This window comes from Phaethon aethereus (genome assembly GCF_964289735.1).
Source record: "Phaethon aethereus genome assembly, chromosome: 1".
Taxonomy (NCBI): Eukaryota; Metazoa; Chordata; class Aves; order Phaethontiformes; family Phaethontidae; genus Phaethon; species Phaethon aethereus.
This window is the reverse complement of record NC_138575.1, coordinates 206823647-206844704: the sequence shown is the minus strand read 5'-3', so window position 1 is coordinate 206844704 and position 21058 is coordinate 206823647. Positions and strand designations below refer to the sequence as shown.

The following is a 21058-nucleotide window of genomic DNA, read 5'->3' as shown; positions in this document are numbered from 1 at the left end:
TAACAATATTTGATGGCAACGTACATTGGATTATTTACTGCATAGAGGACAGGGTCAGACAAAGTTGTCAGGGAGACCCTCCCTTTGAGTCATGAGGTTCAGAAAGGAACCCCTTGCTTTCTAAACTCCTTCTCAGACAGGAGTCTAGGTGTGGCTGTATCCAACCATAGTCCCTAATCTGTTGCAGCAAGGAATCTCAACCTTGAGGAGTAACCTTGAGAGGTGTCGCTACTCAAGGGGAGATTCTGGCATGCAGCCTTCTTTCGTTTCTGGAGAACTCAACAGGCTCTGGGCTGTCCACTATTTATGGAGTAAGATGATTGATTTATGGTCATATTTGCATGCCAGCAAGATGTCTGGGTCACTTCTCAAGACAGTCCTTGGCTACTGTGTTGCCATCCGTCTCCCCAAAGTCCAGCTTAAGCTGGATGCACCATTATGACCCCCAGTGGTGGTTATTGCTTGAGTGGGGGCAGAGGGAAGCACACAGCTGCAGAAGATGACTAAGCACTGGCACAGGTTGCCCAGGGAAATGGTGGAGTCTCCATCCCTGGAGATACTCAGAAGCCATCTGGACATGGTCCTAGGCCATCAGCTATATGGGTTTGGACAAGACGGTCTCCAGAGGTCCCTTCCAATCTCAACCATTCTGTGACTGTGAAATCTTAAATGCACATGTCAACTGTGAATAGGTCTCTTTTCACTTGCCCCAGTTACTACTACTCTGTGGTCACTCTGTGCTGTGACTATTGTGTAAGTTCTGAGCACTTACATAATTAGTTATATTAATTAGTTATATAATTAGTTATATTAATGGTTAAAATCTCAGTATTTAGAAAGCAATGGGTACAGCATAACATAACTTTATATAATATAATAAAATAGTAAAGCTTTGCACAGTACTGGTAGGGGAACCACACATTAATAAAGGTTTTATTAAAATGAAAACCTGCTGTCTTGTCAGTATACATATTATTAGGCAATATCAACAAAATGTTCTCATTGTAGTGTTTGCAAGTTTGAGATCTGGATATGTTTGCGATTATAAGTAAAACGCTACTTATAGCTTTATGCCTGCAAAATACTTACATTCATTATTCTTTCTAAAATGCATTGAGATCCAAAACCAGAAGTACTGTACCTTTGCCCACTACAGGAAGAAAAAGGAAAAATAATACCTCTTCTAAGTTTCAAAACAGTTGTGAATAACAAAAGCTGAAGATTATACTTATTAAATAGATATTCCTGTTTTTAAGTGAAGGTGAAGAACTGCCTACCTTGAGCAGGACAAACACCTGAGAATTTTGGTTTTGGGTGCTCATGGTTTTTCTGGGTTTTTTTTGTTTGTTTTGGTTTTGTTTTTTTTTAAAGAAGAAATAAAGTAAAAGACATAAAGTATCTTATACTGTTGTTTGTTGCGATTTTGCTATTAGGCTGTTATTGTTTCTTTAAACAGTTTGTTAATTAAAAAGATTTTTAAAGTACTATACCATTAGTTTGGGGAAATAAAAAAGGACTCAATTCAATTTTATTCTTAAACAAAATAGATTTCAGTAATTTTTTTTTTTTCCTCCTAGAGTAAAGTTTGCCCATTTTTGATAGATCCTTCTTTACGGGCTACTGAATGGTTGAAGACACATTTGAAGGAATCACGTTTGGAAGTTATTAACCAACAGGTGCAGTATTTATGCTTGGTCTTACAGTTCTGTTCTGCTTGAGCTCACTCTATTCCATACTTAAGAGAGCAATTTTTAAAGAGATATGATGCCAATCACCAAAAATGGGTTTATATTCCATGAAGCATATAATTTCTCACAGAGTTCTAAGTTACAGTGGTTCTTACATGCTACTGAAAATTTGTTTTCTCAAGGAGGAGATCAGAGTATTTAAAAATGCAGGGTCAACATCTGGTATTAATTCTACAAGTTTGCCTCTTTATGCTGCCCTCTGCAAGAATATCAGTATATATATATATATCAGCCTGCTGAGAGGGAGATAGTAAAAGATTTGTAAACAGAGAGATCTTTTGTATTCTTGGTTGCAGTTCACTGGTTTTCTTGAGTATATATACACTTCCTCTCTATCGTTTTTGTGTTGTGTTATCTACATTGGAAATAGTAGGTTGGATTTCAGTTTGAGCTTAAGGTACCTAAGATTAATTGTCTACATACCCAGTTGTTTACATGGGTCGTGAGGCTTGGCTCAGTTGCACACTCATAGGCAAGCCTCTAGTGCTATTCTAATAAGTTCCTTATTGAACCCCACCTGGCCTCAAGGTATTGCTTGAACAGAATGTAGGTCTTCCACAGATCACTGCCAGTTCTGTGCAGGTCTTTTAGATACTCTCTGATGGTACTAGATACATATCTTTGGATAATTGAATGCTTCCCCTGTTAGCTGATTGGCTTGATTACCTTTTAGTCTCTGTTGTCTGCATAGTCTAGGATCTCCATTGACTGTAATGGAATCCTAAACACCACGTGCATGTTTAGGCACCTACACGCAAAAGACTGCATTTAGATACCTTAGTATCAATGTGAATCCTGTCCTTAGGTCTTGATTCAGTTTTGAGACATAGCTACCTAATAACATTTGAGATGCATTAACTAGCCAGGGCTTCCAGGTGTGCCTGACAGATGTGACATAAGACCTACGGTAGACCTGCTGTCTTCTGATGCAGCACTTGGAGAGCTAGGCATGTTAAATAAGTTGTCTGTATGTCAGTAGCTGAATAGATCAAACTTATTTAAATTAAACACTTGTGGCTAAACCCTGAAATATTATAAGCTTGTAATAGAATTTTTCAGCTATACTACTAATTTTTAGATTTACTCTTGGTATACTCTTGGTAAATTTTTAGATTTACTCTTGGTATAATGCATTCGTGTTCATTCTGAAGTGTTAATATTTCAAAAAACCATGAATCACAAGAATTTATTTTTATTTGCCCAGGACACCAACTTCCTAACTGCTCTTGAGTTGGCAGTGAGATTTGGGAAAACACTTATTATACAGGAAATGGATGGAGTGGAGCCTGTACTTTACCCGTTGCTAAGAAAAGATCTTGTTGCTCAAGGTAAATGACCAAGATCTTTACAAATGCTTGCTCAAAGCTTTTGTAGGTTAGATCTGCATATATCATATAAAACTCAATTTTTCTGAAAACATGAGTATTGTGTAGTTCTTTTTCTCTTTAATATTAACCTGCTGATAACAGTTCAGCACATGAAATACTTTGGAGATATGTTCTTGTTTCGTAAGTGGAAGAATATTGAAAAGTATTTAAAGATTTTTTTGACTGGAATTAGAATAAAGTGTTTTTATCAACTCTTCACAATTTAAATTTTAAGTTAATTTCTAGTGACAGTTTCAAACGCATAGTTTTACTTAGGAACTTGGACCTTAAATAGACCAGAAGGTTGTGCAGTTAGAAATCAGAGTTTTAGAATATTGGTGTTGCTCTTTCTCTTTCATTTGTCAGAAATTAAAGAAGGTACACGGGTCCGTCCCTGATGTGACTTTGGAATGGGGGTGTGTGTGTGGCATAGAGATCAGCAAAATGGGGGAAGTTGATGAAAGGAGTCTCCCTAACTGATGCAATGAAAGGAAAAAAACCAGAACATTTACATTTTATAATATCTCTACTTTGGAGAGCTCATGTACTCTATATAACTCTGTAACTGCTTTGGATTTAGTTGCTTTAAAAAGGCTGATAGGAAAAATTGTGTTGAAAGTTTAGTAAAGATAAATAGTAATGATATAAGTATCTCAGCATGAATTATGTTGAATTATGTTGCATATTTTAAAATTGTATCAAAAGAACTGAGTGGATTGAAAAAATACAATAATGTAATTTTAAAATACCTTCTAAACTGTTGTAATTAGAGTATATTTTGTTATCCTTAGTGACTATATTTCTGCCTCAAGTGTTAATTCCTCAGCATGCACCACAGCCTGTGCATGTAATTACCGTATGAACTTTGGGCACTGAAAATAGCTCAAGACTCCTTTTTGCTGTCATTTCATCTAATATTAAGTTCTAATAGTGAGTGAGGTAGCAGTAATTCTTTAAATGTAAATACATGGTAAAAATAAATGCAAATGCTATGGAGTTCTTAGATCCATTTATCTCCTATATTGGAAAGGTCTCTTTAGTGAAAAGAAAGTGTTAGTTTAAAACATTCTTCCATTACAGTAGTGCTTGTATGTTTATTCTCGGTAAAAGCTGAGAGCACCACCAAAATGGTGACTTCAGGGATCTGTAGGATGTTAGGTAGAATATCTTCACAACTTTTTTTTTTCACTAGCTTCTGCTGAACTTTGTAAAGCAGAGATGCAGTATTACAGGCATCTTAACTGATTTTGCTCAAGGAATCAAACTAAGAGATGAATATGTCTGCAGAACTGTGGAGAAAGCAAATTAAATGAAAATGTACTAGTTTATTCAGGGAAATTGCTTAGAACACTCAGGCATCCTCTTTTGCATGTTAATGAGCTATGTTCATGCTAGGTCTGTGCAGGTCTAAACTAGGGAGCTGTTTTATGAAAAGGGAGAATGGGTCATTATTTGAGTCTTTTCAGTCACTTCACAAGTAAGCACTCACTCCTTCTCTTTGTCAAAATGTGGAGGTGGGGGCCTGTCTGCATTATTTTGCTTGTGATGACTGTACATCTTTTCATTACTTGGAATGAAACATTAATAAAAATGTGAATATATATACTGCAATAAATTTGTCTTTGTACAGCTTCCATTTTCTGTTTGACATTTTTACAGCATAGGCCTAAAATTTATTCTGATCCTTGGCACAGAAGCAAAATTGGTATGTGATTTTAATCTCTACCAGTGTTTTAGCAAGAGATTTATACTTAGACCAGTTCTAATCCGCTCCTAGTGCTAAAAATAGAGAAGCACTTAACTATGCCACCTCAGAACTGTCTCTGGAAAGGAAATTCTCACTTTGAAACTTTTCATCTTATAATTCTGTTCTTCCTTCTTTTTTAATATCAGGAGGCAAAAATCTTACTCTAGTCATGTGATTGTTTGAGCTTATTCTTTTCTGACCCTGTTAGAATGGAAACCTGTGGTGGAAGGAGAGTGGTGAGAGGCCATACATATAGTTTCATTCAGTGACAGGCATATTGAGAAATGTCAAAGTATTAGGAGTATAAACAAAGATTGAAACCATGACAACAGAAATTTAATAAATTAATTCTTTCTTTCATACTGTGATTAGATTAAATATATTCATAATAAGACAAATTTATGGGGTATTTCTTAATGGGATATTTTTCATTCAATCTAATGACTAGATATTCCAGCATCTTTAGTTTCACAGAATCACAGAATCATTAAGGTTGGAAAAGACCTTTAAGATCATCAAGTCCAACTGTTAACCCAACACCACCATGCCCACTAAACCATGTCCCGAAGCGCCACGTCCACATGATTTTTGAACACTTCCAGAGATGGTGACTCCACCACCTCCCTGGGCAGCCTGTGCCAATGTTTGACCACTCTCTCAGTAAAGATATTTTTCCTAGTATCTAGTCTTAAACCTCCCCTGGTGCAACTTGAGGCCATTTCCTCTCGTCCTATCACTGGTTACTTGGGAGAAGAGACCAACACCCACTTCACCACCACCCCCTTTCAGGTAGTTGTAGATAGAGAGCGATAAGGTCTCCCCTCAGCCTCCTCTTCTCCAGACTGAACAACTCAGTTCCCTCAGCTGCTCCTCATAAGACTTGTTCTCCAGACCCTTCACCAGCTTCGTTGCCCTTCTTTAGACATGCTCGAGCACCTCAACGTCCTTCTTGTAGTGAGGGGCCCAAAACTGAACACGAAGAGACTATAGACTTCCTCTATAACAATTATCACAGAAAGCAATATTTTAATATAATTATGATTGCATAGCAACATCATCCTTCTACAAATGAATGTAACAGATCCAGAGATGAAATCTAATGGTTTTGGATCATGTTCAGAAAATGCTGAACCATCTTAGCCAATATATAATTATGGCTAGTGTGTTTTGATAGAGTGGTATTGCTATGTGGAAATGTAAATGAATATGTTTAAATTATGACACAATTTTTACACAAAAGGGAGATTCTCCAGTGCGTCTTTTGTGGTGTTTTGTCTCCTATTCATTGTTTGAAGATTTCAAAGATTTATTAGTATTACTTTTACTTCAAGTGCATTTTTTGCCATTTATGCTTTTTGTACTTTGTAAGGATAACTAAACTATCCTGGTGTATTAAATGTTCTCACTATGCAACTTTCTTACACCAGTGCTATGTTACTGCATTTTTTGTCTAACAATGCAGGATAGCTTATTTAAGTTTATTTTTCTTTCCAAAGAATTTATAAATAAATTTTATAAAATACATTTGCATCTACTGGTAATAAAGTATTACACAGATACCATTTTTTTCAGAAAATTCTAAAATGTTCCAGAGTGAATATAATACCTACTTATTATTTACAGGACCCCGTTACGCTATACAAATAGGTGAAAAAATGATAGATTATAATGAAGAGTTTCGTCTTTTTCTGTCGACAAGGAACCCAAATCCCTTCATTCCACCTGATGCTTCTTCTATTGTTACAGAAGTAAACTTTACCACAACAGGAAGTGGCTTAAGAGGACAGGTAGGCATTTAGAATAAATATATTTATAACAGACATTCATAGCTACATTCACCTTCTGGAAGAAGCCCTGTGTTGCAGTTTGCATTAATGGTCACAGAAATATTTCTTAGCACACAAATATAAATGGTAAAATTGTATCTGAAATGAAATTTAAATTTTGAAGTCTTGGTTTTATGCACTTTAGAACCAAGTCCAGTAGGGAAAATGGAAACGATCTCATTGACTTCAGTTGCAACAGATTAATTGCTAAGCTTCTGTTTTCTGTTCAAGATGCATTTATGGTACAGTGGAAACATTTCTGTTACTGCTCTCTGGTGTCCTAGTTAGAGAGTAATGCTAGCATCAAGATACTTTGTGTATGGGAAAAATGTAATGAAACCAAAAAGCTGTATATTTTACTTCCTCCAAAATGCTAGTAGCTTTTGAGGTTTTTTCTGTAATGTTTACAAAGCACAATGTATCATACAGATGGAAGAGAGAAAAAAAAGAAGAGAGATAAATTAGGGGAATGAAAAAACATCTTTATTTGGCATGAAACAAGTTTTTCCAAACTATCAAGAGGCTTAGAATGATATGTAAATAAGATGTTGACAAGTAAGATATAATTCAAAATGTGAAGCATGAATAACCATACGGATTTCCTCCCTCCACTGGAGATAGGGAATTGACACCATACAATGTAACCAAGTGAATTGACCCCCTCTTTTAAGTGGAAATACAGAAAAAAACCCTTTGTTTTTTGTTCTATCTCTGTTGACAGGAGAGGGATTTGACTATTGGTAGACTTGCTGGCAAGAAATTTGCTGCCATCCAGTTTGTGCTTTCTATCACCTACTTCTTTTTATGTCTGATAACAGCATATACTGTCATGAAGACTGCCAATCCTTTAAACATAGATTTAAAACTGTTGGTTATATGGTACAACTGAGTAAACCCTCAGGTGTCTACTTTCAAAAATATAGACTATATACTGCTATATTATTAATGAGTATATATTATGCTATATGATTAATGAATATATATTATGAAATATTAAGAGTGTTTTTTATCATGTTGAATAATCTCCTTTCTTTTTAGCTTTTGGCTTTAACAATTCAGCACGAAAAGCCTGATTTGGAAGAGCAGAAGACAAAACTGTTACAACAAGAAGAAGATAAGAAGATACAGTTAGCTAAGCTTGAGGAATCGCTTTTGGAGGTAAAATAAATTTACCTATTTTATATCTGTTAGATCAATAAGATAGTGTTCATATTGTTATGTTTTTGAATGGAAACGGTGAAAGTATTGGAATAATGAGCCCTCAGAATTTTTAACTGGAGAGAATAAAAGCATTATTTGCCTGGCGCTGTTGGGAGAGTAAAGTAGGTAAAATATGCACATCTGGTATGAAACTGTAGTATTTCAGTACATTAAGCATTGTCTAAGTTAAATGTATGAATTGTTCAGCAAGATACAGACTGGTTTAGGTTGGTTAGAAATTTCATTAACTTTAATGCACTGAAAAGGAGAAAACTTTGTTAAAAATTATAGTACTTCCTTTTCAAATTATGAGTTTTAAAAAAAGCCACATTTTTAAGCTTGTGAATCATGTCAAGTGATTCGCAAGTTGAGAAATGATTCTTTGTTGTGAGAGGAAAAAAGCCTGAAAGAAAATTTCCCAGTAGAAAATGAAAAGACCTGTTGAGAGAGACATTTAAAACTTTAAACCTCTACAACGGTTTGTTATTGGCAGTGAACTGTACTATTGTTTATAGTTAATATTTTCCTTTCTCATATTTAAAATTAATATTACAAATTTTCAGTTTTCCTTTTTATTTTAATGAAAGTAATTATGCTCAGAAAGTTGTACACCTCTACAAGAAAATGTATCTTCAAAGGAAAGGAGCATTTTCTTTTTTGTTAGCATCTTGTCATGGATTTCACAGAAGCTGTACTTCATGCCCACAGGAATGGATCCTCAAATCGTCCTTCCTTCCCAAATGTCATAAATGCAGGGACATTGACATATGTCATTGATGAAGATATTAAAGAGTACTGTTCCCACTATGGACTCCTGAGGGACACTGCTTGCCACCAATTTCCATCTGGACATTGAGTCATTGACCACTACCCTTTGGATGCCACCATGCAACCAATTCCTCATCCACCCAACAGTCCACCCATATGGGTTCATATAAAATAAACTTTATTTGACTGGCCATTAATAACTCAATTTTAGAGTTTTGCACATAATTATTTAATGTGATCTGAATTTCCAGATTTACCGTCCCTATTAAACTCCCTATTAAGTCTCAGATACTAACCTGAAACCTTTTTTAAAACTGTGATGGGACACATTTGCCTTACAGGCAGAAGGAAACTTGTTCTCTAAAAAATTTCTGTATTCAAAATTGATCATTGTTTAGTATCTTAATGTCTGCCAGAAGCTGAGAGTTCAGAGATGCAACAAAAAAAATGGCCACTTTTTAGAACAGACTTGTGTGATCTTGGAACTCCAAAATCTTTCACATCTGCCCAATCTGAATTGTCAAGTGCAAAATTTCAAGTAATTGATGCCTAAGGTATCTGCAATAAAAAGTGGCCAAGCATTAACACTGAGGTTGGTTTCAACTTTGGCATTCTTGTTAGCACTGAAATCAGAATACTCTTTGACCCTGAAGAAAGAAGCCTAAAGCTCAGTGGAAACTGACAGCTGCTACATGGACTTTGTCAGCAAAGAAGGCGGTGCTGGAAGTGTTCTAACTGAACTGAAGTTAATCCTAAAGCAACATTAGCATTCCATCTGAAGTAATCTACTGGTTTTCTTCCGAAAGCCTTGGAGTAAAGACATACATGCTGTGGCTATCTTATAGCTCACACTATGATTCCTTATAGCAAAATTGGAGTCCTTGGAAAAAAACAGATGATCTTGTCTTAAACTCTTTTCAGCTAGAGAACTAAATGCATTCTACTATTCTAACTGGTGAATCTCTGCCTCCAAATACCCTGAAAAGGTGTCCTACAGGTAGTTGTTCAGAACTGACCTAACTGACAAAGAAGCCAATGTTGTGTCATCTGATTAAAAAATTGTACTGAAGAAAACCTTGAATAATAGTGAATCATTGAAGCTGTCCCCACTTCTTATTAGAAATGCAATTGTTTGCGCAGGAAAACTCAGGGGAAATATGGGATGATCTCGAGGGTTTTGAAGGGATCTCTGATTACAAAATTGAAATTGATGTAATTGTGAATATTCATCTCAACTGGAAATGAGAACTAAGTTATATAGGGGGTATTGGAATGGTTTTGTAGGAGAAATGAATTTATGAATGACTAGGTACAGAAAGTCATAAGTAACCAATTTCAGGTTAAATTAGTAGTTAAATAGAAGAAAAAATACCCTGATTTGTATTTGCCACGGGGTTATTAGCGTGTAAGACTCTGATCATAGAAATCATTCTCAAAAACTTACTGATGACTTAGGTTTCAGAACCTGGCAATGTGGTTATTTGGAGTTTGTTCTTGGGTTTTATTTTCCATGCTTCTTTAAAACAACATCTCAGTTTTTGGAGTAACTACCTGCTTTCTAGTGCTCTGGATGCATTCAATGATTCAGAAATATGTACAGGTCAGAAGGAAGAACAGTTTCCAAAATGGTTACTTTACAGTTGGGTTTTTTTGATGTAACATAGATGACTTTTTTTTTTACAGACACTTGCAACATCACAAGGCAATATACTAGAAAATAGGGATCTGATTGAATCTTTGAATCAAACTAAAGCAAGTAGTGCTCTCATCCAAGAATCACTTGCTGAATCTCACAGACTTCAGAGTTTCCTTGATAAGGTAGAAGAATATTTTAATCTTTTATTGCTGTTTTTTTCCTGCTGGAATTAGTCATCTTCTATATAGAGAGGATAAATACATCCACAGGAGTATAAGATCAGTAACATACTAAATTACTTTTCTGAAGTAAAAGATATTTGGGATATGCAAGTACAGAAAGTATTTTCAGTAATTAAATTCCTTTATTTTGCTCATGGTGAATAGCTACACAATTTAAAGTCTGCCAGTTTCAATTAAAGGATTTTTCCGCAAGGACTTACTGGCAAGTAATGGGTTTTGACTTTAATTTTGCCATCTGCTATTGCAAACAGTATGGTTCATATGGATGTTCTTACTTAATATATCCCTTCCTATTGCAAAAATTTAGATCATTGGTGATGCTATTCATCTGGCATACTGTTTCTGTAACACATTACAGAGTTTTTGTTTAGTTTAGTGTTATTTAGTTTAGTTTTATTTGTTTAGTTTAAAATTTTCTATTGCATTTTGGGACATGTTCTGTGGTGGAAAGAGGCCTCGGTGCCCTAGGATTAATTTCCAAAATGTTCTTCATAATTTAAGTAATATTTGCTAAAAATGCTTTCTTCCAATTTTGAAATTTAAAGACAGTGTTGAATTCTTCAGTGCGTGTCCCTCAAATTGAAGAATCGGAAGGGATTCAGTTTTCTAAAGCAGTGCGAGTCATGCAAGTGTTTTTTTGGTGGGATGAATAAATGTTTACGCAGTAACCGGTAGATGGCAGTAAGATCCTGGATTTTTATATAGGTATGTGTTTTTTTTATCCACAGGAGAGGGACGCCTATCTCCCTTTAGCTGAGAGTGCTAGCAAGATGTACTTTATTATCTCTGACTTGTCAAAAATTAATAATATGTACCGGTTTAGTTTGGCGGCTTTCCTGCGGCTTTTCCAAAGGGCTCTGCAAAGCGAGCAGGTATTTGTGCTTTTCCTGAAGCTGTTGATGCTGCAGAAGGATCAGTCTGCTTTGATACTTAGAATTTTTTAGTTGCTCTGGACTTTTTAAGAAAATAATGCATAATAACTAATGATGAAATGTATAATAAGTAGTGGTGCTGAACTGTTGTGCTTTAGATAGAATACATGCACATGGAATTTTTAATGATCTTATGTTACACATAAATTGTAAAATTGCTATGCTATCTGAAAACAAAGTAACTCTTGTTTGTACTTCAAGGCTTGCTCTTTGTCTAAGGTGAATTAGGAAAAACAGGATTGATTATAACTTTACTGAAGGCTTTATTTAAATAAATTAATGATCTAGTCTGCAAATAACACCAATTTTATCATCAAGGTGTAGAATAAGATGTATATTTCTACATTTTTAAGTTGCCTGAAAGAAGATCAAGACTTTATCTACTTTTATACAGTTTGTAAGCAAGCATGCAGTCTGTCTTGTTGAAAATGTAATTTTTACCTTTCTGTATTCTAATGGCCAGTATATTCTTCTTACTGAAGCACAGAATTATGTATTTATCCCCTGCCATCTCACTCTTTAGATCTAAAAACCCACACTGAGTAACAAGGTATTTTCTTTTTATTCAGCATCTCCAAAATTCATCTTTTTTCTTGTTGTTTCCACTTTAAAAAGTCATTCGCCAGCCTTTCATCATGTCGCTTTTGGATTCCCTTTATTCTAGCATCTGTGCTTACCACTTTCCTTCAACTCCAGTCATTACCAGGAACATGGTTCTGACTGTGTGAACTTGCCCTCTTTGAAGTTCTTTACCTATTACTTTTTTGCCACAACATGAGCTTCTAACTTCTTGTTCTTACTTTTGTACTCTTTCATAATTTCTTTTCTTCCTGCCTCTTATGTTACCTATTTAAAGCTCAACTTCTGGTTTTGCCTTCTTTGCTTGCTTCCTTTTTTAATTCTCCTCTATCCAATTCTTCATTTTTCCCAAACTGTCTTTTAGACATGGGAAAACTATTAGTCATTGTGAATCCAAATTGCCCTCATTTATAAACTTAACTCTTCAAATTCCAGCATAGTAGAAAGGAATTTCTGATAAATCTCACACTACCTGTTACCTCCCTCACTTTTTTCTTTTTTTTTGCCTATTCTTTCTTCTATTATCCTATCTTTCTTTCAGTTTTCTCCTGTTATAATTAGTGTTTTAGTCTGTAAGCTTTGAAGGGCAGGGTATATTTACTATTTTCTACCATGTTTACAACAGTTGGGCCAAATTTGGTGGCAGTTTAGTAACTACACTTAACACCAACATACCTGTTTAATAACATTAAATATAGTAATTCAATACATAAGCAATTTTTTTAGCAAGTGAAAACTGTAAGATTTCAAGGATATTGATGTTAGGAGAAGAAACTGCTATCTTATTCTCTATGTGTTTACCTTATATATAATGTTTTATAATGTTCACAGTCAAAATATTCAAGGCCAAAATACTAATTTCTTAATGCTTCAGCACAAACTTCTCATTTTATCAGTATTTTATCATCTGCTGCAGCTGAGTTCAATAACATGTTTTGAGAAATAATAATAAGTGTCACATAGAATCCAGATTGTGTCATTCTGCTGAAATTTACAGGGTACGTAAAAAGATTTTTACCTCCACATGAATTTTTGAAATACAAATTTTCTTTTTAGGATTCAAGTAATACTGAGGAAAGAATCAAGTCGCTTATTGGCTCATTGAAACATACAGTGTATGAATATGTTTGTCGTTGTTTGTTTAAGGTAAGATTATATTTTTTCTGACTTTTATACAGTGCACCGGCTTTGAAAGTATTTGAAAGTATTCTTTCGGCAACCAAAATTTGATCTCCTTCAAATAAACTTTATTGTATAAGTAGTACATATGTAAAAACACATGCAAAAAATTACACTTGCAATATTTAACATGCAAAATGAGGAGGACTAAAAATTAGGATATGACAGAACTAAGATTGCTTATGCACATTTCTTCACGGAGCAGTTTCTAATGGACAAGGCAATTCTCAGTCTAGTCCTATTTCTGCTTTACCTCTGGCTCGTCTGAATCATTCTGGCTTCATAACCACTCCCATGCTTCACAGTCTTCTGAGCACTCTTATTCTGTTTGCTCTTATTTCTAGTGTTTCTAAGTATGAGTGTTTGACCTAGCTGTCATGTAAGGTTTTGTGTGATTACATGTTGGTTGGTTGTTTTTCAAAACCCGTTGTAATATTCTCCTTTCGCTATTCACATCCTGCCCCAAATCTCTACCTGCTAGCTTGTTTGTTTCTATCTGTTCCCCTGTTTCTCCATTAATGTTCTTAATGTATTTCTTGTTTTCTCTATATTTGTAACAGGTGGCTTTTCTCTTTTTGCTTTGTTGGTGAAAACCTAGGATAGATATGTCTTTCACTTTCAACTTAATTTTTACTTTCACATGGAACAGTCAATTACAGGAGGTGTTTGTCTGATAGTGCCATGCAGAAGAATGCATAGTAGATCTGCATAGGTGGTTTGAACAGTAGTACAAATTGTGCAAGTCTGGAGTTTGATCCAGTGAGAATGAGGAGATCTTGGAAAATTTTACAACAGCTCCTCCCCTTTCCCCTTAATGTAGCAACACTAAACTGAGGTTGCAGAGGTAGCAATTATTTCTAAGGATTTTGTCTTATCAGTCCAAATGGATTCTCATGAAATATTCTCATAATTTACTGTCTGTGTTTGAAGTCATGTGTATGTGAAGCCATCCAATGAGTCATTACGTCTTTTGAATATTGGAAGACAGCTTTTTTATATATCAGAAAAGATTAAAGATTTCACAGAATCACAGAATCATTAAGGTTGGAAAGGACCTTTGAGATCAAGTCCAACCGTTAACTCAACACCACCATGCCCACTAAACCATGTCCCGAAGCGCCACATCCACATGTTTTTTGAATACTTCTAGAGATGGTGACTCCACCACCTCCCTGGGCAGCCTGTTCTATGCTTGACCATTCTCTCGATGATGAAATTTTTCCTAATATCCAATCTAAACCTCCCCTTAAAGCAAGGCAGAGAGAGATTTCTAGTAAGAAAGATTTTCACTGATTTGATTGGAGTTTAGAAAATACTGAAAGGGTAAGTGTTACCATGCAGTTTCAGACTAATGGTCCATCCCATTTAATATTCTGATAGTGGAAAGAACAAATAAGCTCCTCACACCATCAGCAATCCACTGCTAATTCTGCCTGTTATCCATGCGAATTTTTAGACTGCTGTGACACTGAGGCTTTACTAGTGTCTTCATACATGATATAGCTGATACAAGTTTATACCTTCTTAAGCATGTTAGAATTGGAAAGGATGGTTTTGTTTGTCTGTCTGTGGTTAATTTTTTTGTTACTGTGTACATAGACTTCCTGTATGGTCATAAGTGAAGTGGTGCCAAGAAATTTTCCTGAGCAGTGGAACTGGCCCACCTGTACTGTTAATTTGTCAAAATAGTTGCTGTCATAGGTTTGTCCTGGTCCAGTTAGCATTCTTCCAAACAGTTCCCATTCAAGTGTTGGACACTAAATCATCCAGGGAGCATTCTAATAAGCAGTTTGGTTTTGTATTTGCTTGCAAACCCTGTCTGAGAGGATGAGAGCTGAATGGTGTGGACTTCAGCCATTATGGCAGTTGTTCGCAGTGTCATACGATGTTCATGGATGTATTTTATTTATCAATACAAAGAGAACTTTAGTGCTTTGCACAGTTTGACCCTGATTCCTAGCTGGGGCCTGTTTGCTCTCCAGTCCTATCCCTGTAACAAAACCAATAGTACATAAATGCAAAAATAAAATATAATGTCCTTTATTTGCTTTAATTGTATCTTTGGGAATACTTTGTACCGTATGGTTTTGTAACTGAGAGAATTAATAAAACAGAACTACTTAAAGCAGCAAACAACAACTTTATGTATTGGTATCTGTAGAGATATATATTATGCCAAGAGTTTTTTGTGGCTTCCATCATGCATTTCTGCAGTTGCCTAAATCCAGTTTAAATCAGCTGTGGCTCATATGAATTGAGTTATATATAGCCTCTTGGTAGGTCAGTCATTCCAAGGGCAATTAAGACTAGTAAGGTTATGGTCTTTACAACATATATGTCCCCTTAGTCAGTCAACCATAATTCTGGAACCTAATCACCAGATAAATTATTAAATAATAAATATGTATTATTGAAAATACAGGTGCAGATGCAGTTGAAGTTACTTTTACTGCATATGAGGAAACCTCCCAGAGATAATTAACACCTTGAAAATCCTTACTCCATGTTTTTATTCTATGTTGTTCTTATACGGGAAGATCATGGAAAAGAACCTCCTAGAAGCTGTGTTAAGGCACATGGAGGACATGGAGGTGATTGAAGACAGCCAGCATGGCTTCACCAAGGGCAAGTCCTCCCTGACCAACCTAGTGGCCTTCTAGTATGGAGCGACCACACCAGTGGACCAGGGAAGGGCTACAGATGTCGTCTGTTCTATCTGGACTTCTGTAAGGCATTTGACATGGTCCCCCACAACATCCTTCTGTCTAAATTGGAGATATATGGATTTGATGGGTGGACTGTTGGATGGATGAGGAACTAGTTGGATGGTGCTGTCCAGAGTGTAGTGGTCAATGGCTCAATGTCCAGATGGAAATCGGTGGTGAGTGGTGTCCTTCAGTGATCCGTACTGGGAACAATGCTCTTTAATACTCTTCACCAATGACATAGACACTGTGATTGAGTGTACCCTCAGCAAGTTTGCAGATGACACCAAGCTGAATGGTGCAGTTGACACACCTGAGGGACAGCCTGCCATCCAGAGGAACCTGGAAAAGCTCAAGGAGTGGGCCTATGTGAACCTCATGAGGTTCAACAAGGCCAAGTGCAAGGTCCTGCACCTGGGTCGGGGCAACTGCTGGTATCAGTGCCGGCTGGGGGATGAATGGATTGAGAGCAGCCCTGCCGAGAAAGACTTAGGGGCACTGGTGGATGAAAAGCTGGACAGGAGCCGGCAATGCACGCTTGCAGCCCAGAAAGCCAACCTCATCCTGGGCTACATCAAAAGAAGTGCATCCAGCAGGTCAAGGGAGGTGATTCTGCCCCTCTTCTTTGCTCTTGTGAGACCCCACCTTGAGTATTGCATCCAACTCTGGAGCCCTCAGCACAGGAAAGACATGGATCTGTTGGAGATGGTCCAGAGGAGGGCCACCAAAATGATCAGAGGGGTGGAGCACACGTCTCCTGTGAGGACAGGCTGAGAGAGTTGAGGTTGTTCAACCTGGAGAAGAGAAGGCTCCAGGGAGACCTTATTGCAGCTTTCCAGTACTTAAAGGGGGCCTATAAGAAAGATGAGGACAGACTTTTTAGCAGGGCCTGTAGCGATAGGACAAGGGGTAATGGTTTTAAACTACAGGAGGGTAGATTCAGACTAGATCTAAGGAAGAAATTTTTGACAATGTGGATGGTGAAGCAGTGGCACAGGTTGCCCAGAGAGGTGATAGATGCCACATCGCTGGAGACATTCCAGGTCAGGTTGGACAGGTCTCTGAGCAACCTGGTCTAGTTGAAGATGTCCCTGCTCATGGCAGGCAGGTTGGACTAGACGAGCTTTAAAGGTCCCTTCCAATCCAAACTATGCTATGATTGTATGATTCTGTATTTGTCTCTTTCTAAGCTGACATATCAGCCTTGTAAAAACACATTTGCTTTGGAAAACAGTAATAATAAAACGAAAAGAATTTGGTGTGCTCATGTAATTTTGGCCTCAAAAATATAACAGACATTGAGATGAGAAAGCCAGTATTAGTCAAACAGTTCATCTTATACCTTATAACATGTACATTCTATTTCCTGGAGTATACTTCCTCATATTTGGTCCTGTCTCTTCTGAAAAGTCCCATGCAATTAATTTTTCATTAGTATTCTTGGTAATTTAATATTCTTCAGAGTGGTAATTCTCTGAAGCTAAGGACAACCAGGCTGTCACTTTGAGATACACATAAAGTATGTATGAAGCCACACCATGGAAATTTCATTGTCAAGAATAGAATAGATTTCTATAGGAGTGGAGGCATGTTGTGTTCATCAGCTGGCTGAGATGCCTATGCTGTGCAGACTTAACCCAATCACATGCATCACTGTTTTTTCTTCTGTCCTTCCCTTTGACCTGTGTTTTATGCTTTTGATTTATGTTTCACTTCCATGAAAGGAAAAGAAGAGGTACCACTTGATTTATGCTTACTTAAAATTTTAATGAGAGAAAATATGTGTATATCTTCTATTGTCTGCTAAAATACATCTTCCACATTACAGACAGACTTTAAAAATTGGAGGGCTAAATCTAGGCTTCTGAGTGGTCCTGGTTTTCCAGGGTACCAACTTCCATTTTTTTGCTTTGACTTCACTACATAGTAATCTGTGCTTTCCAGCACAGCTTTCATAACCTATGAAAGTTTCTGTGTATGGATGCAGGAATCACCGTTTTGACAATCCAATATTCTTTTAAAAAAAAAAGTGTCTTGAATGTTTGCATGGTTTTATTCTGTGGCTCCAGTAAATCTTTATTCCTGGTTTATTGCTCCAGTGCTTAGAGACTGGTTGAAATTCAAGTGATGCAACAGACCTAGGAAAAAGGCAGGAGGTTACAGGTTTTTTTTTTTTTCCAAAACTCTGTTTAAAAATTTCCTATAAGAAGATTTCAAGCATTTCCTATGCAGAGTTTAAAAAATAATGGATTCTGTTTAGTATGTTTCCTTTATTACAAGTACCTGTTTTTACATCTAAATTCAAGTGAAGAAGAACTTAGATACAGGGTTTGGGTTAGTGTTTGTCTCTAAGTTGCAGGGGTGTGTATCAATTTTGAATTAGGATACGTGTCATTAAGTCACTACTATGGAATTAGAGGTGTTTTATTAATATTTATATTAATATTTATATATTATTTATATTTTTTTACTTGTAAAAAAAGCAGAAAGGTGGCTTTTGATGAACATATATTTTTACTGCTCTTATTTCAGGCTGATCAGCTAATGTTTGCTCTACATTTTGTACGAGGAATGCACCCTGAACTTTTTCAAGAGAATGTAAGTACTAGAGGAGAAAACACCCAAATGATTTACTTAAACTTAATATGAAGAGTAAATAAGTAGATAAAAAGTTCTTGTCAGTAAATATAGGACTTGGGATTTTAAATGTATATGCTACTGTCTTTCTGTGATAGTTACTTTTGGATGTCAACATTATGTTTATTAGGTTCAAAGTGAAGATTGCTATGAGAAAGGTAGGTAAACAGTTGTCTTTTAAATAGGTGTCTGAAAAATATGCTTATGAAGGGTTCTTGCACTTTTTTGCAGGCACTGTATCAGTGTTTCCTGCCACCATGTGGCTAGTCATTTATCCATCCTTCCAGTTAAATACGGATATTCCTTTATAAGTAAAGTGATGGATGCACACTTGTCATTGTGACCAAGGGTTGCTTGTGCATTGTGCCTTGGCATTGAAGTGAAGAAAAGGTGTGCAAGACCTAGGGAGAAATTAAGTCTGATTAGATTTAGATTAGATAGTCTGATAGAAGTCTGATTCTGCAACCTGCAATTGAAGACACTTAAAGTGAAGAGTCTTCCTGGAAGGTAAAGTAATGAAGTTATCTTTCGTGCATTTCAGACATTGATTCTTCAGTGTCTAAGAAATCCCTGGACCAGTGATTATTAATGTCCTCATTTGCAACAATGTCTTTAAGAGCACACTGTACAGAGAATGTCCTTCTTGTATGTTGTTCTCTGGCTGCATAAGTATGGGACTCTTTGCACCATAGTGATGGTCACCAGCCATGGACACCAGGATGATCTCATTCTGGAACTGTTTATGTTTTTGATAGCATAGTGGGATGTGGTTGATACAGGTTCAAACCACATTTAATAAAAATGGCTGTCCATTCAGTTTTCAGGCAAGTTCTGCATTATTAGCATATTCACAAAAAAATTGAGAGGTGTCACGTGACATTTTTGACAGTGGTCTGAATGAGGCCTAATCTGAAAACGCCTGATTTCTGAGAGGCTACCCTATTCCCGACAAAATTGGAGCAGAGCTTAAGTACTGCTAACCCTTATTTCTGTAGGGCAGCATACACCTCAGTAACAGCATGTTCCTCACTTTGGGTATTAGAGAACGTTTTTGCCCAATGCGGAGGTTCGTAGTGCATGTACGTGTTTCTGGTAAAATGGGTGCTTTTAGTGGTGATTGAATTGGTAACTAAAATTTAAACACCTGTTAAAATTTACCTGAGCATGTTATCGTAGACTGTCTGTATAGGAAACCAATAAAAAACAGACCTGTTAAAGAAGCAATTAGTTTCATCAGAAATGAATTTTATAAAAGAGGTCAGATGTTTTACTGCTAAAATTGCTTACTATGCTGGCTGAGATGTACATGCCAAAGTTATAGTGGTCTATAGTGTAGTGAAATTAGTCCCGTAAAGTCTGCCTGCAGTAGGACAATATGCACAATTGACTCAATACAATTGCTTAAACATGGCTGATTAACATGAGTCAAGACACATTTAATTATCTAAAATACCTACATGGAATGGAGAGACAAAGCTATGGCTTTCTGTGCTAGAAACTGGAGACCAGGAGTATCAAATGGTAGTAGATGGCAATTCACGAGAGGAGAGTCCCTTACAGGGTCAAAGGTAAAAATCAGATAATACATTTGAAGGAAGTAGCGGAACATGATTATATGAAGGATGTGGGTTTAAGGTACAAGGTTTAAGAAAGGTTAGTTGAAACTTTTTGATCTTATGAATGCAATGTAATTTTATTGCAGACATATAGACTGACCAGGTGAAAGCTCACAGTCTTTCAGCAATGAAGCTGCCTGATAAAAATAACTCAAATTAATCTTGTTGGTAGAGGCATACCCTGACTACTCTTCGTTGTTAGAACTTCCCTAATTCATCTTTATTATTTCTTTTTAGCTTCTGAAAATATCTTGCTTTATCTTTCTAGTCCCTGAGTTTATAAAGTCATGAAGGCAGCAACTTGCAAATAGTCTTCTTACTAAATGAAAGACTAGCTGCCTAGACTTCTTAAGTATTTGTAATTACTGCTTTATGTGTTGGTTGCTATTGTTTAGCGTGCATTTCTATCAGCTATTAGAGCTCTTAACCAGGTTAATCTAGATTACATATAATGCACATTCCTGCAGTATCTCAAGAATTAAAACAGGCAAATAATACCAATAATTTTCTTTCTCAATAATTTTTCTTTCTTAAGGAGAAGTTATTTTAATTAAATTGCTAAGAAAAGAATGCTTGTGCAAAATATTTATTGAGGAAAATGAAGCTGAAGTGGTTATTCTTTTAAAGTTATTTCTTTTAAAGCTTTTAATGTGATGAGGCTAGAAGATGCATATTATGCTTCTAGAGAACTGTCCCAAAAGAGTTCAACCTTCTGCACTTATGAATTTTTTGCATACTGATGAGAAATTTATAGTACAACTTCAACATCATACTACAGAACACCTTGGCTCTTAATAGAGACATTCTCTTTCTGAATCCATACGCTTAGATTTTTCTGAGGTAGTTTTACATGTCGCTACATATTATACTTCTGCT

General features: G+C 36.2%; 1 protein-coding gene across 1 annotated transcript in view; it reads left to right on the top strand.

The window, feature by feature from the left end:
* Positions 1 to 21058, top strand: part of DYNC2H1 (dynein cytoplasmic 2 heavy chain 1) — a gene marked incomplete at both ends in the record, with an annotated part of 192488 nt that overhangs the window by 72241 nt on the left and 99189 nt on the right. Inside the window, 8 exons of the mRNA XM_082012188.1 lie at positions 1578 to 1676; positions 2953 to 3076; positions 6486 to 6649; positions 7727 to 7846; positions 10340 to 10474; positions 11263 to 11406; positions 13102 to 13191; positions 18462 to 18527. Of these exons, the coding sequence (XP_081868314.1) occupies positions 1578 to 1676; positions 2953 to 3076; positions 6486 to 6649; positions 7727 to 7846; positions 10340 to 10474; positions 11263 to 11406; positions 13102 to 13191; positions 18462 to 18527 (942 nt within the window). The remainder of the gene's footprint in view (positions 1 to 1577; positions 1677 to 2952; positions 3077 to 6485; positions 6650 to 7726; positions 7847 to 10339; positions 10475 to 11262; positions 11407 to 13101; positions 13192 to 18461; positions 18528 to 21058) is intronic.